The sequence below is a fragment of the Corvus brachyrhynchos genome, unplaced genomic scaffold (assembly GCF_000691975.1).
Source record: "Corvus brachyrhynchos isolate BGI_N302 unplaced genomic scaffold, ASM69197v1 scaffold14, whole genome shotgun sequence".
NCBI classification, from domain to species: Eukaryota; Metazoa; Chordata; class Aves; order Passeriformes; family Corvidae; genus Corvus; species Corvus brachyrhynchos.
In genome coordinates, this window is record NW_008239110.1 from 23,430,643 (window position 1) to 23,449,460 (window position 18,818).

Genomic DNA, 18,818 nt, shown 5'->3' on the forward strand with positions numbered 1-18,818 from the left:
TAAAGGGGAAATACCTTCTGGGTTTAAGGAATATCTGGATGTTTCAGTTTGATCTCTTTAATTGAAGTTGTGACATTTTCACAGTTTGTTCACCAAAACCAATTTAAAAACTCTTTTCTTTCTTGTGTGATGGCCTCACAAATCCACTTACCAAAGGAAATCCCATGTTGTGTTCATAGCAAGATTGTTTGTTTGCTTTGGAGGTGGGTGGGTGTAGTAAACCAGGAGTGCCACTTCAGGCATTCTTTTATGTTTCTACCCTTAAATTTAAGTGCATTTAGGTTGTGGTTGATACAGCTGCTTTCATGTTGCATGTCTACTTTCAACAGGAAAGATTATGGGTTGTTGACATTTACATAATGGGAAAGAAACCATGTTCGCTTTTTAAAGTTTGAATTTAGAAGTAAATGGACTGATTTTTTTTTTTTTTCTTTAGTATAGTCATAATCAGCAGACTTTCAGGGACTGGAAAATAAGCAGGAATATTTTTCCTGTGTCTGAAAATGTTATGTTTCTTCCATATTAGGTGCTACTTGGATACATAAAGCTTTTGTTTCATTCCTTGGAATAACATTTGCAATATGAGAAAATGCCGAGTGAAAGCATGAGTGGAAGCAGCACAGTTCTCATTTCCATTACAAACTGGTCAAATGTGTTTATCAATATATATAAAAGCATTGACAGCCTGAGTTGAGGGAAAAGGTGGGAGAATTGTTTGAGATTAAATGAACAAATTCCTAGACATAAACTGCTGGTAAAGAAGGGAAGCTCTGTGTGTAGCTGTATAGGGTAGTGGTGAGTAATTTCTTACACCTTAATGGAGACATGGCTAAAAGATGAATAGTGGATTAGTGTTTTGGCAGCATTAATTCTGCTGTGTGAGATTCTAAAAGGGTGAAAGGCTGACAGGAGCATTACCTTTGTTCAGAACCCCATGGCTACATCTATGCTGTGAATAAAATTGGGCAGGACACAGGCCTTGAGCACTGTCAATAGGATATTGTGATTAGCTTGTTCCCTATGCCAAGAGGGCATGTGCATCAGGCAAGGATCTTCCTCCTGCAGTGATAGCCCAGAGCTGGTTCCCAGGAACACTGTCCAAATACCACCTGGAATGAAAGTGCCATCAGAGGATGGGGCTTGGAACTTTTTTCCAAGGTACAGAGTCAGAGAGATTTGTGTTAAGATGGGGCTGTGGTGTTGTAGGGTTTCTGCATTCTGTCTGTTTTGTAGCATATCCTGAGTGATTTAAGCAAATAAGAGAGGTTAGAGCTGGTCTGAAGACCATCTCAGCTCACACAGCAGCCTGGGAAGACAAAGTGGCAAAGCAGGCTAGCTTTATCATACCTTAAATCTCTCTTTTCATCCTTTTTCTCCAGTTTTGTGGGCTGTAAGTGTGAGCTTCTTTGCCAGCCTGTCTCTGTTCAAAGGTATAATGCAAAGTGTATGGTGGCTGCTTTGTAATTTGGAGTACTGTAGAGAGACTTATTCTGTGATATATAGAACTGTAGAATGACTTGAGTCAGAGGGGACCTCTCTAGACCATCTTCTTCCATCGCCCCTGTCATGGGCAGGGACAGCTTCCTCTAGACCAGGTTGCTTGAAGCCCCTTCCAACCTGGCCTTGAACACTTCCAGAGGTGAGGCATCCACAACTTCTCTGGACAACCTATTTCTCTGTTTCACCACTCCCATTTTAAAATATGTCTTCCTTGTATGCAATCTAAACCTGCACTCTTTCAGTGTAAAGCTGTTGCCCCTTGTCCTATCATTACAAGCCCTTGTGAAAAGTCTCTCTCCATCTTTCGTTATGGGCCCCCCTTTAAATATTGAAAGGTTGTAATAAGGTTTTCCCTGAAGCCTTCTTTTCTCCAGGCTGAACAGCCCCAACTTTTTCTTGTGGAATTACTGCCCAGTGGCAAAAAAGTATTAGAGTTTCAGAAAACCAATCTCCTTGTATTTCAGTGACAATACAATACCTTCCTAGGTGTGATTACTTTTTTTGAGCTTATTAGCTAGTGATATGGGGGAGTAGAGTTGCTGGACCTTTGAATGTGTAAATGAGTATCCCATTTGGGGGTGAGTGGTTGAGTGGAGGAGGTAGCAAAAAGAGTTTATAGTCTCTGGTGAGCAAGTTTCTAGGTAAGGCAAAACTATGGTTTTGGTTGGCTTTTCTGTCATGTTTTATTCCTACTCAACGCCTTCTTAAACTAGAGGATTACTCTATTTAGATCCAGTTATTTTCCACTGGTTACAAGCTCCTCGAAGGACAGAACCACAGGTAACGAGCCCTCTATTATTAAGTTTTTGTTCTCTTTGGCTATTTTAATGCTGACTTTCTCATTTGATTTCTTCTGAACCATTTAGAAAAGTTTAAGGTCACTGAAGGCAATGAAAGTACTTGTACTCTGTCTCAGCGTCGCACCCAGGCAGCTATCCAAGTCCTTCACTACTGGTTTTTGTGACTAACAAAGCTGACTGATATTAAGGCATATTAATAGTGTTTTTATATATTGCTTCCAAATTCTCATGAGTGAAGTTTACTTTGAGCTGATCAGTTTTGTGTGGTTTCAGCTAAGTCACAGAAGCTATTAGCTATCCTGAGAGACAGCTAACTCCTCCTAACCCTTTCTGGACGCTGCAAGGCAGTATTTGGTCAGTTATGAACTCTTGTGGTGATAACTGATGTGTCTCCTACTCTTAATTCTTTATAATTATGCAAAGTCATGTGCAAAGGAGGAATAAACTATCAGTATTTCTGGCCCTCTGCTATGATGTCGCAAGCACAGAAGACACTTCTTGAAAGCACTCAAGAAGGAGAACACAGCACAGCCTTGTTACAGAAAGAAATGTGATGAACAGAGCTTTTTAGTAAATACCACCTACACTGGCCTTTATACAAAACTGGAGTCAGCAGACCAGAATGAATAAGATCTAATCTCCCACCTTGTCCTGCCATTCCAATCCCACATGCCTACGCAAATATTCTGGCCCTGCTGAAAACCACCCCTAACTCTAGTTTCTATACCCAGCCTGTTATCTGAAAGCAAGGACTCCCCTTCTGGTGTTTCAGAAAAAGAAGAGTTGTTGTGTGAGAGCTGGTGTGCGTTTTCAGGCAGTGGGTCACCCTGGAGGGTTGAAAAGCGATCCTACGAAGTGTTCCCTTTAGCTGTCTGAAGCCATACTGTCCCAGATTGTCACCGTGCCCTTAGCTAATTAACTTGCTCTTGGCAGGTCAGTTGTTGGTTCTGCTGTGCTAAATTAATAAGTCTTGGCTCATTTCCACCTTTTCTTACTAACTGGAGTGACTAGCATGACACTGTCTCCATTACAGGCCAATTTAAGTGAATCAGTTTCTTCATAGCAAAACTGGCGTTTCCAGAGAAATTGTTCTACTGTTTCTTAATTGTCATTTCAGAGAGAATGAGCAGAGGTTGAAATGGTTCTGTGTATGACAGATCTGATTACAGTGGTGTTCTCAAGCTCCAAATTTATCTTTTACTTTTGGGGCCCTGAAGTTCAGCTGGTTCATGATTTCACAGTTATGGCAGCTGTAATTGTTTTAGTGATAGCTGAGGTTGTCATCAAATCATGTACACGCTTTTGTGAGAGAAAAAGCAAAATCTCAAGAATTGGTAATACTGAAATTTTATGAATGTCTGAACACACCCAACTTCAGCTGAAGCCAGTAAAGAATCTGAGTACTCTATGTTCTTTGGTGATGAAATTGATTTTTTGAGTAGTGTCCCAACAGTAAGCACATTGCTCTTCATAAAGTCAGTGGGGAAAACACACTCTGGTGCAGCAAAGCATGTCGATGGATAAGTATTGTGGAATATTGTGCAATTGCAGCCACTTAACTGCAGTTAAGTGGAATTCAGAAATGTAAAGAACGTGGCCTGCGTGCCTGTTGTTCCTGTTTGTTCTCCTCTGAAGCAGAGATGCTGGCCTCTGCTGGAGCCCTGCCGGCATTGCATGTGACAGGACTGGTGAGCAGCTGTGTCCGCCTGGAAATAACCCTTCTGTAACTGTCTGTTGCTTTCTAGGTAACACTCGGCTGCACTTTCTGGTCCTGGTGACAGGCTGTACATCGGTGGGAAAAATCCTGGACGCTGAAGTTTACAAAATTACTGCAACAGATTTCTGTCCTCTCCAGGAGGAAACCAAGGAAGATGAGCGCATTACTGCCTTGAAGAAAATACTGAACTCTGGGATGTTCTATTTCTCCTGGCCTAATGCAGGCTCAAACTTTGACCTCACTGTGCGGGCTCAGAAGCAGGGTGATAACAACTATGAATCTGGTAACTCGTTCTTCTGGTTAGTACTGCATGTTATACCCAAGTCTTCTGTTGTCCCCACCTGTATCTCATTGATCAGACATTCTCAGAGGGAAGTGAATGTGTGTATTTCAAGTGCATCTCCTTTCATTTCACTCCTTTTACAGGGCAGGTGGCCTTAATGAGTTCATGGTAACTTGTGTTTAATTAAAATTAATCTGGTAGTGAAATGCAATTATAAAATGACATTTTATGCTTCAAAGAGGGAAAGACAGGATGTATTTTGCTCATACTACAGAAACATGTCTCTAGATGCCATGAATAGTTTCCCTTGCAGTCCTTTTTAATAACTTTCTTTAAAGTTATCTAATAGAAGCCTGCACTTGAACTATTCATAAATCCCATCATTTGCACTGAAGTATCTGTTATTTTTAAAAAGTGTATGTGTTGAAAGTCTGTAGTTTATTGTTTTGGCAAAATGCCCTAGTTTTTATGTTGAAAACATCAATATTAATATGTTTACAGCTCAGTGCAAATGTAAGTTGCACAAAAGAAAACTCCCAGGATACACTGTTCTGTGCTCTTTACTTTCTTGTGCTTATAAAGAAAAGAAAAATTATCTTGTATTGTGGTAAGTATTGGTTGAGGGGAAAGAAGAAAACACAATGCTAGGTTTTGTCTTTTCTGGGTGGGGTCATGGTCAATGTAATTTCAGTTTGTTTGCTTTGCAAGTTTTGGCATAATGCTTGAATTTCTATACCCTTTCCCCCCCGCCCCCCTTCTTTTTAAACAGAAAGATAGTCACACAGCAGGCATAGCTGTTCTGGAAGTAAATGAGGGTTTGATGTTGGTGGAAAATAACTGGCAGGGTTAATTGTGGATGTGCTGCTAGAATGTGCAGTGAGGCTTGTGGCCCAATGTAGGTGAATATTAAATAAGTGAAAAAGTTCATAATAGGTGATGAATTAACATGAGAGAGCAGTTCAGTTAGGCTAAATAATCTTTCTAGCTAGGATGTGATTTTGACTGGTAAGATCTAGTGGTTTAACTCTGAAGAGAGATACATAATAAATACTTGCTTTCAGCTGTGCTAATGATGCATTCCTCTCCAAAAGGTCACCAAGCATTGTCAAGTTAAGACACATGGCAGAAATGAGTTGTACTCCAATGATGAGACTGCCAAGATGGCAATATCCCTTAATAAAGAAACAACACTTAAAGCAACTCTTTTTCCATGTACTATCTTTTGAAACTTTTCCTCTTGGAAGATAAGTATATTTGAACTTTCCTTCTTTGCTACTTCTGGCTAATCTAGAAGTAAATTTTGAAGGGTTGCCATTCTCCAATATGTTGTAGAACAGGGATAAATGGTGACAACATCACATTTAGGGCAAAAAGAAAGATCTGGAAAGATTTTCCAAAGAAAATTTGTCTTAAGGTAATTAGTTGATATGGGGAATTTCAGACCAAACAATAGATGCTTGAGGAAAGTAAACAATGAGATAAAGTGTTACACAATGAAAAGTGTAAGATGACCTTAGTTATAGGCAACACAAACTGCCTGTTTAATGAACTGCAGCAACAAAAAAAATTCTACTGGAATTTGCCTGAGTGAGGACTTCCTCTGTGAGTAGAACTAGGAGAAAGAGGTGGAAGAGATAGCAAAACTTCTTTTAGAGCTGCCTTTTCTGTTACATATTTAGATTAAAAATGTAATAATACCTTGCACCTTTTTCAGGTAAATGCTGTACTCTAGAAGAACAATTCTTCAGGGGTTTCACTCTCTTTTACAGATCTACTGTTGAGCAATTCGTGGTCATAAAAGATATTTTCCTGGCCCTCCTTTGTAACTAAAGGCATATTTTGAAACATGAAATAAAGAAAAACATCATAATAGAAGAGACTAGCATCACTGTTAACAGACATGACAGGTTTCTTGAGTTGTTGATCTTGAAGGTTAGAACAGATGTTCCTCTTCATTTTAGTAGTACTTTTTGCAATATCTCCAGTGACTTACAGGTCCAGTTTCTGCTTGGAATTATTTTTTCTGAAAATCCTGGTGGATTTTGAACCAGTTCTTCATCCTGTAGTGAATGCTAAGGTCCAGATAGTACTGTTCCAAAAAAAGTAATTAGCTTGACAGCACTGTAATTTATGAAAAGAGATTACTAAATATAAATTTCTGGAGCTGAAAGAGGTGACATTTGCATCCAAATTTGTAAGACAAGTACCAGATATAAAGACAGCACCTTGGTGGTAACTGTGCAGTTAAAGTTTCCTATGTTCAGTTTACTGTAATAGTTCACAAGGGTTTCTCCCTGATATTTCCAGGGTTTGGATAGAGATAAAGTACAGGAGAAAAGGGGTCATAAAACATTAATTGATTAAATTAGTGATTGTTGTCAGGTGGCAACCATGCCTGTCTGTTTGTTTTATTCAGTAATGTGTATGTTGTTGAACCTTTCAGGAACCAGCTGTTGCACGTGCCCTTCAAACACTACCAGGTGAACTGCTCTGACTGGCTGCTGAAAGTGGTGTGTGGTGTTGTGGACATTCGCACCGTGTATGCTTCCCACAAGAAGGCAAAAGCCTGCCTCATCTCTCGCATCAGCTGCGAGCGAGCTGGTGTCCGCTTCCATGTCCGAGGGGTCAATGATGACGGACACGTCTCTAACTTCGTTGAGACAGAGCAGGTGAGTGGATATATCCAATGGCTTTGCGTAATTTAGTCCACTCGTGTTTAATTGGGGCAGAATTTTCAACGAGAATTAAAGGAGCTCAGGAAGTGGTTTTTTTCAAGAATATTTAGAATATTATTGCCTTGCAGATCTATTCGTTCTTGCCTATTAAGCATTTCTTTGCAATCTGCTCTTTTTCTTTGTTTCTGACTTTTTCAGTCACATGGTTTTCAGTAACGCTTTTGATTTTTTCCTTGAGTGTGAAAGTCTGGCTGTTTGATACTGTAGTGAAATGCAGACATGGGTTTTTAAACCATTCAGGAAGCTGTCTAGAAAAGGTGCTGGGATGTCATCTTTGACTAGTAAAGTTCACTGTCAAATCATCTTTCACTAGTAAAGAAAATGCTGAAAAAATGACATCTTAGAGACAGGAAAATTCCAGTTCAACTAATTTTGGAGGAGACTGCTTTTATATTCCCCTTTGGTTTGTGGGGGATTCTCTCCAATGAGAGGTGGTATGACAGTTTTTATACATACATGGTAAAAATCTCATTTCCAGCTGATGCTGAGACAAATTAAGTGTGTGAAATGCATTTAGCAGGCTCCCTTGATCGGCACAGCCAAACAAAACAACAGAGTCGCTTGGTTTTATTGCACATGGTTTAGCTTGTGGCCTTGAAAGTCAGTAAAAAGCACTGGACCACGAAGAATCTGAAGTCTTCTGTGCCAGCTGAAGTGAGTGCTTTCTTACTCAAATACAATCCCCTTTTCCCTTTTGAACCGAAGTAGTAATTATTAGCAGTCAGAACCATCATACAGAAATGGATCACTCTAGAAGCAGAATAGATAAACGGCTGGTTGTTTTCAACAAAGAACAGGGATTTGCTCCTAAAATTTGGTAGTTTTCAGCATCTTCTGGGTGTATCTACAGAGCTGCATATGTGTCACAGATGGTGTGTGTATGTGTCTGTGTATATAGGTCCGTGTACAATGAAAGTAGGTTGCCTGTGTGGTGTTCATAAGGGGAGCATGAAACAGTGAGTGCAGCACAGAGACTCTTCAGCTGTGTCTTTGAAAGCCTGTTCCTGATGGCTGAGGATGGCACCACCTCTCAAAGGTGCCCACAGATCAGCACTAGTATTTCCTTACAGCAATGTGTGAATGTAGCAGCTCACACCCAGTTAGCTCCTTCCCATTATCCCACTGCATGAGCCAGGGATGCCTTCAGGCACCTGTTTGTCCAAAATCCAGACATGTTTGGGTACTTTCTAAATTTCCTCTAAGATGTTGTCTTCATAATACAACTTTAACCTTTTCACCTGGTTCTGCCTAAAGACACATATCAAGCTACCTTAGATTTGGCAGTGCTTTGATCCTCAGGAGGATGCCTGAAGGAGTTGCAGACTGGTATTCCACAGCCTGCTGGTGAGGTTTGATTCCCAAGAGGTGCTCAAAGCATGCACAATGTTACACGTGTGACTTTCTGCCCAGTGGTCAGAGTTCTCACTGGGGACGTGGGTGACTTTTTGCTCATGTCCTTCCTTTTCCTGGTTTGCCTGCATTTTCAGTTAGGCTGACAGCTTTCCGCTTAGTGTTCAGGCTCCCACAAATTTTGCGTGTTGAATGTGAAACTGTTCCCCTGCAGTGCTTGGGTCTCTAATATCAGCCTCTGAATTCTCTGCCAAAAATCCTCTTGTGTGCTGCTGCTCCAAAGCAAATGCAAGTCAAGTCTTGCAACAGCTACACCTTTCCAGAAAGTCTGTCAGTGCATTGGGAGATACAGCTATGTCAGCTTACTGAAAAGTGGAATTTTCCCCAGGAACCTGATAACACAAAAAGGGAGATCTGCCATTTTGAGTGATAACTTGGTACATTCTCCTGTTTTAGTTGAGTGTCTTCTTATGAATATTAGTGCAAAGCACTAATCCTGTTACTCAGGATTTGAAGAATGTTATCTTGCTGAAATGCTGGGGAAAGAAAATGTTAGAAGGGATTGTCAGGTTTTTTTCAGCGAATCTCGCATTTGTGGTACTGCACTTATCAGTTTACTTATTATGGGAAATACTTCTGCTGTCCTGCTCACTAATTGGGTCAGAAGTAACTAATTCTATTTAGTTATGTTCCTGAAGTACGTCATGATGCAAATGATTAGCATGAAAAATGAGATGGCCTTTGCATTCCAGCAGAAAACCTGAGGATTGGCTCCTGGTGAGTAGCAAAACAGTACTTGATTGCTGATGCTTCTCTTGGCTGAGTCTGGGTCAGGCTCTTCATGGGAACTGCTGTGCTTTGTTCCCATTCAGCCAGATCCTGAAGTGGGAGAACTGAGGGCTTTTGAGTGTTTTTTTCAACTGGGTAAGCAAAAGCACAAGAGTGAAATGGATTTAGGGTGAAAGGCTTGAGTGGGTTTAAAATTATAGCAAGAGTTTGCAGTTTTAAAGGGTTGTGTGTTTTTGTTTGGTTTCTAAAACCAAAGAAAAGAAAAAGGAAAAGAAGGTTGCTGTTACTGATGGTGCTAAACACTAGTTTTGCCAAGCTGCATGTCCTAAGAAGGCAAAGTTGGGCTAACCACTGGGATGCCTGAGATCCAGTTCAAGCTGGCATTCCCCTTGCCATTAGGAAGGAAGAGTCCAAGAATAAACTCTCTCCTGCTTTCATAGTAAACGACTGACTAATCTCCTATGAAGTAATACCTTGGCTGAATAACATTTTGTTTCCATTTGCTTCAGCCTGTACAGTATAATGGCATATTGGCTATTTGCTTTCATGGATAAATAGCACCCTAGGATTCTGAAAACCCAGGACTTTCCCCCTCTTTGTAGCAATTGCTTCTAACATTTTTCTGTTTTTAGAAGAAGGAGAAACAATTAATCTTATCTCCAGGCAGCTCTTTTATGCATAGATGGTATGCTTTTGTCTCCCACTGTGTTAGCCTTGTGGCATTTCAGCTCTGCAGTGAGTCATTTTTTGTGGGCTCACTTAACTGCTGTGACTCAGTGTTTGACAAAAAGGGAGGAAAAGTAAAATATCTTAACTTTTTCTTTTAAAAAACCCCACAACTTCTAGTAGATCCTTTGGCTTTTTGATCATTTGGCTTGAGTCTTTACAAAGAAAGAAGAAAGAAAATATTATAGGAAACACTTAAGGAAAAACAAAATGAAGGGAAAAGAGGGCAATCCCTTCAATGTGGGCTTTCAGATTTGCTGACAAATATTTTGTAATGGGATGGTAGCCCTTTCTACTTGTAGTGCATGCAGTATAGCAGTTAATTCTCGAGTAGTTTTAAAATCAGACTCTGTATCTCAGTTGTAGCTTAAATGTTTCCTTTCACCTTTTCTTCCTCCCCTAGTAATCCTTTGAAGTTGAGACTGTGTTGCATTTTTGTAATTCTTTTCTTCTGATAGCTTTGAGAAACTTGAAATGCTTTCTTCATTTCGTTTGTGTGCCTGTTCCTATTTACATTTCAGCTGTTTCCCCAGTTATCCTCCAAAGAGTTATGCTAAAATCTTAGTATGTGGCTTACTAGGAACAATTCTAACCAACCAAAGACAACTACACAGTTTCAGTTTTTTCCCCTTCATGGAATTGTTCAGTAAAGAAAATTGAAACCTTGAGGAAGCATTGAAAGGGAATAGCATGAATTTGGATTAACCTTCCCTTTCTTCCAATTTAAGAAAAAAATGTCAGGCATGGATTAAGGAAAATTATCCCTATTTCACAATATCTCCTAGACTGTGTTGGCTAGCTCTCCAGGAGAGGAACGGATGCAATCATGTGGTTGGTTTATTTTCTGGATCAAGTTTTAGTATGACCCCAGGCAAGGCAAAAAGGATTATTTTGGCAAATATATCCTTGGGTCCCATGAGCTGAGCTAAAGGGACTCACAGAGAGGTATGTTTAGGCCAGCTGCTGTCCATGCTGTATGTGGGTTGTGTGGCAGAGCTGGGGATCCCCAGATAAGCCATCTGAGTATCCATTTCATCATGGACTCTGTCTCTGTGTGCCCCCTCAGTCTGTAATGAATTTTGCTGTTTGAAGTTGTGACTGGATGATTATTTGTTTCCAATGACGCCGGGTGATGGAGATTAGTGAATAAATTATTCCAACCAATGAATGGGCACAGCATGCTGTGATTAGAACACCAGAGGGTTGACACAGATGTTTGCTTCTTGCCCAGAAGCTTTCTAGCAGTCCCTGTGCATGAAGCTTTTGTTACCAGGAAAGATCCTTGGATTGCAGGGGCAAGGTCTGGCCCTATGCAACAGAAGAGAAAGATTGAAAAATGTCCTGTTGAACTGTCAGTACTATCACCCTTGATCGTGGAGTTGAAGAAAGACCACAAAGAGAGTCTAAGACCACAGAAGTTGAAAGAAAAACATGGCAAATTCTAACACCAGACATCAGAGGCCAAGTAATCTGTTGTTAAGGAAAAGAAGTCTTCCAGATGGGTTAAGTGTTCAGTTGCTGCTATGTTGTCTGATGGGAAACTGGTCTGAAAGCTCATGCAGCTGACTGGATTGGACTGTACTATGGGCCAGAACCTTTGAGATTAATGAAGTAGTCCTCAAGTGTTTTGAGGATTTAATAGGAAAGAACATTCTCTCTGGGGCACATGGGTACCAGCTTGCTGTCATTTTGGATCTAAGACAAGATAAGACTCCGCAAAGACAGAGATTTAGCAGTATGTATCAATCCTAATGACCAAGTGTTGTCCAAAAAACTGATTGTTGTTGAACTTTTAGAGAAAAAACAGTATGATCTTCTTGTCCATGAGTTAAGGAAAAGAGAGGACAGGAAAATTCTGGACATAAGGCAGTTTACTTTTCTTCAAGTTTCTTTTCTTAAAGAACTGTTCATCTTCTGTGTAGTACCTTAGAATAAGGGAAATGGATCTGCTAGAGAACAGGGTAATAAAGCCAAAACTAGAACAACAAAAAAGTGGGACACATATGTGCTTGTGGAAAATATGACATTGTGCACAAGAACTGATCAAGGCCATGAAGAATATGAGAAAAGAAACTGTACTTGTCCATGCATAAGCAACAAAGTTGGAATCTTTTATTTATGAGTGTAATTTCAATCTGAATGTATTATCAGTGCTTATTTAGGATTTTAGCAAATAGGGCTTCTTATAGTGTATGTGGCTGCTAAGATTATATCCATTCCTGATGTGGAAAGTCACTTAGTCTTTAAATCTGATTGCTTAACAAGTCTGCTGGTAGGAAGTCTGTTGCTACTAATCTTGTAAGGTCGAGGGACATATATACTAAAAGGCAATGTCAAGATCAAGGGTCATGTTCTTTGGAGTGGTGGATGAAGGATAAGTGGGTATTGCTGAAATTGAGGGAAGATTTGCACAGTTGTAATGCTTAATGAAATGGTTAGAGTCTGTTTAGGAAGGAATGACTGGCAGAAAAGTCATTTTAATGAGTCTCCCACTCATTAAAAAAATATTAGGTCTTTTTCCAACTTGCTGGCAGCTTGGAAGAAAATAATTTTAGATTCATCTGGGTCATGAGAATGAGGTGAAAGGATTGTGAAAGACCAGAGAATTGCTTCAGAGAACAGAATGATGAGCCCTGTAAGTGAACAGAAAAAAAAAAGTACTTTCTTGTGAATGACTGTGTTGGAGAAGCTGTGCTCCCAGTTCAAAAACCCTCATCTACTTTCTAAAGCTACATGGCAACATACCTAAAAATTGAGTTTCTTTAAAATGCTCAGTCATCATAGGAGAGTCCTGTATTAGACCTCAGCTTGACAGAGGATTCCCCAGACCATCACGTCAAGGTTTAGGCATGCTGTTTAGGTTACAGGAATGATCAAATAGTTTAAAAATTTTGGTTGTTGTTCAGTTCTCCAAATGGACAGCTTAATAGAGCAGAAAACAGAAGAGGTAATGGGTCAAAACCAGTGAACAGAAAATATGAGTGATAGTGGTAACAAACATCTGTTTACTCACTAATAAGTGGAAACAGAGCATCTGTTAATGCAGAAATAAATGTTTGGTCAGTATTTTTCTTCTGTGTTTGGCAGGAAGAAGGCAGGTTATATATTCATGGTCTGTAACTGAGGAAATACTTTCCATTTAAACTGTAACTCAGAAAGATGTTAAATTGCAGGTACTGAATTAGAATTACTACACTGAGTCAGTGGGTATAGAGATTTGCAGCTGGATGTCTAAAGGAGCTGGTCAAAGAAATACTTGAGCTGTCAGTTTTGCAGTTAGGTGTGGAAACAGGGACTTCCCAGGATACTGTAAAGAAAACTAATCCTCTGTAGCAAGCTGTTTGAGTGGCCAAATTGTACTTCTAGTAAAGCTTTGTCATCATTAGATATTTCATTTCAACTGCTAAGGTGATGATTGCTGTCAGAATTTTAAGTAAGCCAGTCTTAAATCTGTTTTTGCACAGATTCAGGTCCCGATCTTCATTTAGTATTAGTCAGGATAACGCTGGGGCTGTAGTAGTGCTATTAATTTGCTTTACCTTGGAATGAGTTTCTTTAGCTCATGACTCACATGACTGAGTGAAAAGATGATTCAGTGTGTAGAAGTCACTGACTCGTCTTGGACCAACCAGTCTCAGGGAGAATGTGATAAAGAGGAAGTAGTCCAGCTGCAGGAGGAATGAACTCTTCTGAACAAAGAAAGCAAACAACTCTACAAAGAAAAGGTGCACCAGTGTGTTGCCATGGTAATTACCTCCTGCAGTTGGGTGCCAGTAATGTTCAAAAAACTTTACTGGGAGAGCATGTTTTAGAGCCACATTACTCAAACTGTGACACAGGCCTTGCAAGAAAGCTTCTCTGAGCAACACCTCTCTTGCAGGGGGTTGTGCTAGGAGGGAATGTAACAGAGAAAAGCATTCTTAAGGCTTTGGTGAGAGGTGAAAAAAATCGAAATATTGTTTTGCACTCCATCTGGGCTGGCTATCCTTCTAACACTGACATTATGTCCATGACAAAGCCACTTAAATCTTTCACCTTAGTGAAATGGAGACAGTTTTAAGTGCTCTGCGAAAATATGGTAAATATTCGATAAATATTTTGTCACCAGTTTTATCTAAATACCCACCTCTTCTTTTTTTCACACATACAGCTCTAAAAATTGTACATTGATCATGCTTATGAAGATGAGAGGTCAAGGTCAGGCACTTTCCCTGTGCCACCCATTGGCCACATCTAGTGGCAAATCCAAAAAGACAAAACACTTTAAAGCTGTAGAGAAACCCATTTTAATGTTCTATTCCATTTTCAGAGCTACTAGCCAGCTAGCAGCAGCTGTGCCAAATGATATGATGTGGTTAGTGCAGCTACCTAGATAACCTGGATACCATTCCTCCCAGGGGCTGCAGAACACTCATTGTCATGCATGAGATAACGGAGATGTGTATCATGTGTATCATGTATCCCCTGTGGAAAGCAGCCAGGATTCCACTGCTAAGTATAGGCCAGAGGAGTGAGCTGGGCGTTGCACAGTTGCTCTGTGGTCATATTGAATCTGGAGATAGTACCTTTTATGCTATGTTAACACACAGTGCAACACTTCGACTGGGGGCTGTGGATGGGGGAAGGCAAAAGGGGAAGTCAGTCTTTGTATAGATTTGCCTCAAAATCACCTTGTTAACAGTTATCATAAGAACACATAAAGGGAGAGTTTGAGGTCTGCTTAGGAAAGGAAATGGAGAGTTTGGGACCTCTTGCTGTAAGCAAGAGGAAAAGAAGTAAATCACATTGCTTTCACTGTACCTCAGGATGGGAGTGGCAAAGCTGCTGGTTTCACAGAGTTTTATTTGGACTCTCTGACAAGGCACAGCATGCAGTGAAATAAGAAAGGGTAAATACAGCAGGAGATAAGCTTATCCCCCACCTGACGTTACCCATCATCAGTCACAAGGAGCAATGACATTTTGCACAGTTAAGTTTTGTGAGAGGGACAGCAGGAGAGTATATGCATGGTCTTTCTGAGTGCCTCCACCAGTAGATCAAATCCATCTTGATTGTGGATGGAAGATGTGGTGGTGTTTTAAGTTTTCTCTTGTTTTTGGTGAGAAGTGAATTGAATCTGCTGTGATGACATGAAAGCAAATACGTTGTGCTTTGTTCCACTGCCTGTGAGACTATGGAAAAGAGGCTGAGTGGTAAGTGGATACCGGGAGATACATGGTTTACTTTTTTTACCCTTTGAGTTCAGTGTCTTTAACTGTCACCTGCTGAAGGGGCCGCTGATAGATCTAACTGCAGAACACCTTTCCTTTATTTTATTTTTTGCAGACAATCTACTTGGATGATGATGTCTCTTCCTTTGTGCAGATCAGAGGTTCTGTTCCACTGTTTTGGGAGCAAACAAGGCTTCAGGTAAAGAAATAATCAGGAAGCCTACCTTGCTTCTCTCTCTTGCTACTTATAATTTAGAATTAACAAAAAACATATTTTTTTTTTTTTAAATGAGCTTCAAAGTTCGTTCTGTGAAACTGGTGAGCCCTTTCATTTTAGGTTTACCTTGTAGGAAATTTCGTGTGTTTAGATAAACAGAACTATACCAGACAAATGGCTATAGGTAACTCAAGTTTAATATTTTTGTGCATTTGAGTCCCTCTACAGGGAACTGTTTGTAAGGCTTTGTGTCCTAGTGTTATAAAATGAAGGTTACAGCTATATCTTTATAACATTTTCAGTTTTATTTGGAATAACCTATTCCTCTGAAATGACTGGTTCGCTTGATGATATGGACCTCCACAATACAATTGGAGTATCTAGGGATACCAGTACCTCTACAGGAGCATGCTACCTTGAAACAAAGTAACGCATCTGGATGGTGTGTTTGCTAGATTTCAGTCAAAAGGGTGATAATGATCTCATCTGATCTTCTGTGAGGCAGAGATGTAGGATTTCATCAGGAGATTATTGCATCAAATTTAATGGATTACATGTGGTCTGTGACTTGCAGTTATATACAGTTGTAAGCCCAAATAAGAATCTTCCTAGCACACTTTACATTCTCTTAACAGAGGGATAAGCAACAGAAATGAGTATGCACATATATTCATGTGTATTAGTAGAGAAAATACATCACATAACTGTTTTTTTAAGATGCTTTAAAGGTTACATGGATCTTTTTTTGATCATTAAACTAGAACCTATGTACTATTCAGAGGCACTGGACTTAGCACAAAAGGAAATGACTAAAGGATCTTTGTTGCTGTCTGTTAGCACCATCCAGCGCAATACTTGCTTTTTTTTATGAAACACGTTTGTCCGTATGATTGTGCGTGTCCTGCCCGTGGTGTAGCTGTATCCAGCAGTGTTGTTCTGTATGTTACAGAGACATTGAGCATTGCCTCAAGTATTTTTGACTAGTGGATAATATCTCTAGTTAAACAGAATTTTCAATTTTTTAGTAGGCCTGGGGTTTTTTGCCTAATCTGGATTAGATTATGTACTCTTACTCCGTGGGTGTGAATGTACTGGCACTAGTGTTAGAAAGAATTGCAGAAACCAACTTCATGAAAAACAAAGATGATGAAGTGTAGGAAACAATGCATGGTCCTATATGTATTTAGGAGTGTAGTTTTTGGAGAGGAAAGAAGCCCTCTGCATACTGTAATAACAGTAGCTACCATTCAAAAGGAGCTTGAGGCTACTGTTGTTGACATCCATATCAAAAGCCCTGTTAGTTTGATGGCACAGAATTTCATCCTTTATATTTTTGAATCACTGTTGTGATACTTTTGAAAGAGTCAGAATACACAACCCATGGAACTGGTGTAAATGCAGCCTTTTCTACCAAGGCAAGGGCAGTAAGAGTGCTGGGCTCACAGAATACTCATGTGAGGCAGTGTGTGCTATTTGCAAGAGGAAGCTGGCAAAGAGATGTGATTTGTTTGGCCATAAAAAGATGTGTAGGTATCCCTTTGGTTAATGGTAATTGTGTTTTCACTTTTAATTGTAAATGTTGTCTAATAAAAGCTGGGGCTTTTGTGTTAAGGATATTATGTGTGGGGGTGGTTGGAGTCTGTTAGAGGTGTTTGGTGCTGTTAAAAAAGGGGTTTTTCTCTGAAGGAAAAAGGGAGACATCTAGTGACTTAGAATTCTAGCAGTTTAAGAAGTTTTTCTCTTTCTTGGTCTTCTAATATTTTATTTTAGGTTGGTTCCCGCCATTTAAGGCTTAACAGAGGTCTGGAAGCCAATGCCCCTGCCTTTGACAGGTAAGTTTCATTCCACTTTGGCAGCAACACAGCAGCCTGGCATGTAACCAAGATTCCACAACTCTGTCTTCGTAGAAAATCCTGAGATGTGAAATATCTCTCAGATGATGTGGCCAATCCCCCAGGTGTGGCACATTATTAGATTGGTTTACTTAATTTAGTCATTTATTTTTGTGCTTTTTTCCTTCTTGTTTTCAGTGGTAATTGAATTAATTTGGTCTTCCAGTTTATTCCTGTAAAAGTTTAGAAATGCTGAGTGATATGCAAAAGAAGGGTTTGTGTAAACCTTTGTGAGCCAACAGATGTGAGTTTACACGTATTGTACACAGATTATGTGTGCTTTACCACTGTAACCGAGGTAGTTAAAGAGTAAACACTGCTTTCACACCATTCTGGATTTGTTTTTTCCTCACTGTTTTACTCCCATGCAGAAATAGAACAGTGCCTGCTATTGTGACCAGTGTTGTATGATGATATTATGCTGATGTTTTCTATTTTATGCAAAGACTGGCTTGTAAACCTTTTTAAACTATTAAGACTCTGTTTGTCAGCTGGAAGCTGTAGAAAAACACATGCATTAGCTTGATTCCTTTGAATGTCTGACTAGGAAGTGCTATCCTCTAAGGGCGTATTTCTACTGATATCCATGGGAACAGTGCCTGAAAAGCACATGAAGAATTTGATCTGTGGGAAATTTTCACCTTTTAAGTGCAGATCAAATGATTAATTTCTGTTTTGGTTTGGTTTTGGGAGAACAGGGTGTATGTTGATTTTGAGTAAAGCCTCTTTATAACTGCAACTATTAGCAAACAGGACATTAGTAACTGTTAATGGTTTTGCAACGCTGAAGACCCCAAACAGGGATTAAAATCTAAAGGGACTATGCACCATAGCAGTCTCTGCTCCAGAGGTTCTCGGCCTGCATTCTCCAAGCTTTTAAGGCTCTTAGATCCTACTGAATTCAAGTGCCTTTGAGACTCTTGGTCTCATGGCCATCTGGTGCTGTGATAACTTGCCCTGGCAGTGTCCCTGAAGTTCCATCTTAGAGGTCTGCATTTCACAGCAGACATATTTCATACAAGAGGAAAACAATAACTTATTTAGCATCTTCTTGTACTGCCCATGAAATTGAGAGTAGCTCAGGAAGGAGCAACTCCATAAGACCATTTATCCCTGACACTAATACAACTGGTGAATAGCTTTCTCCTTAGAAACGTGAACATACGGATAAACTTGCACTGTTCCTTCTTTCCCTTGTGCCTTTAAGTTAAATGAACTTAGGGATCTCTCTGCTTACCAATTTGCAAAAGACAGTCCTTTGAAAATGGGCAAGGAATAGGTGACTGATTATATGGAAAAGTACACTGGAATTTAGCAACCTGCTACAGCTTTTCTGAGATGTTAATTTAGCCTGTTACATTTAACCACGTGAGAAAGGGATGATAATCTTGTTAGAAGATATTTTTTCATCCTGTCTCTCTCCCTGAGAAATCCACAGGGAGCTTTGCTTAAGATACTCAAACAGGCGACTTGAGCTTCAGTAGTTTTGTTGGGAGGAAGCAACACTGGCAGAGAGGTAGGATCTTGATGCTGCAATCAGAGAGGTGCAACTGTGTGGGAAGAGTTGGCATACAGAGAACTGGTTGCAGAATCAAGAAT

At 39.9% G+C, this 18,818-nt stretch overlaps 1 protein-coding gene across 1 annotated transcript in view; it reads left to right on the top strand.

The window, feature by feature from the left end:
- Window positions 1-18,818, top strand: part of SYNJ2 (synaptojanin 2) — a 57,553-nt gene that overhangs the window by 5,680 nt on the left and 33,055 nt on the right. Inside the window, exons 2-5 of the mRNA XM_017739521.1 lie at window positions 4,046-4,316; window positions 6,744-6,969; window positions 15,226-15,309; window positions 17,098-17,159. Coding sequence (XP_017595010.1) covers window positions 4,046-4,316; window positions 6,744-6,969; window positions 15,226-15,309; window positions 17,098-17,159 — 643 coding nt within the window. The remainder of the gene's footprint in view (window positions 1-4,045; window positions 4,317-6,743; window positions 6,970-15,225; window positions 15,310-17,097; window positions 17,160-18,818) is intronic.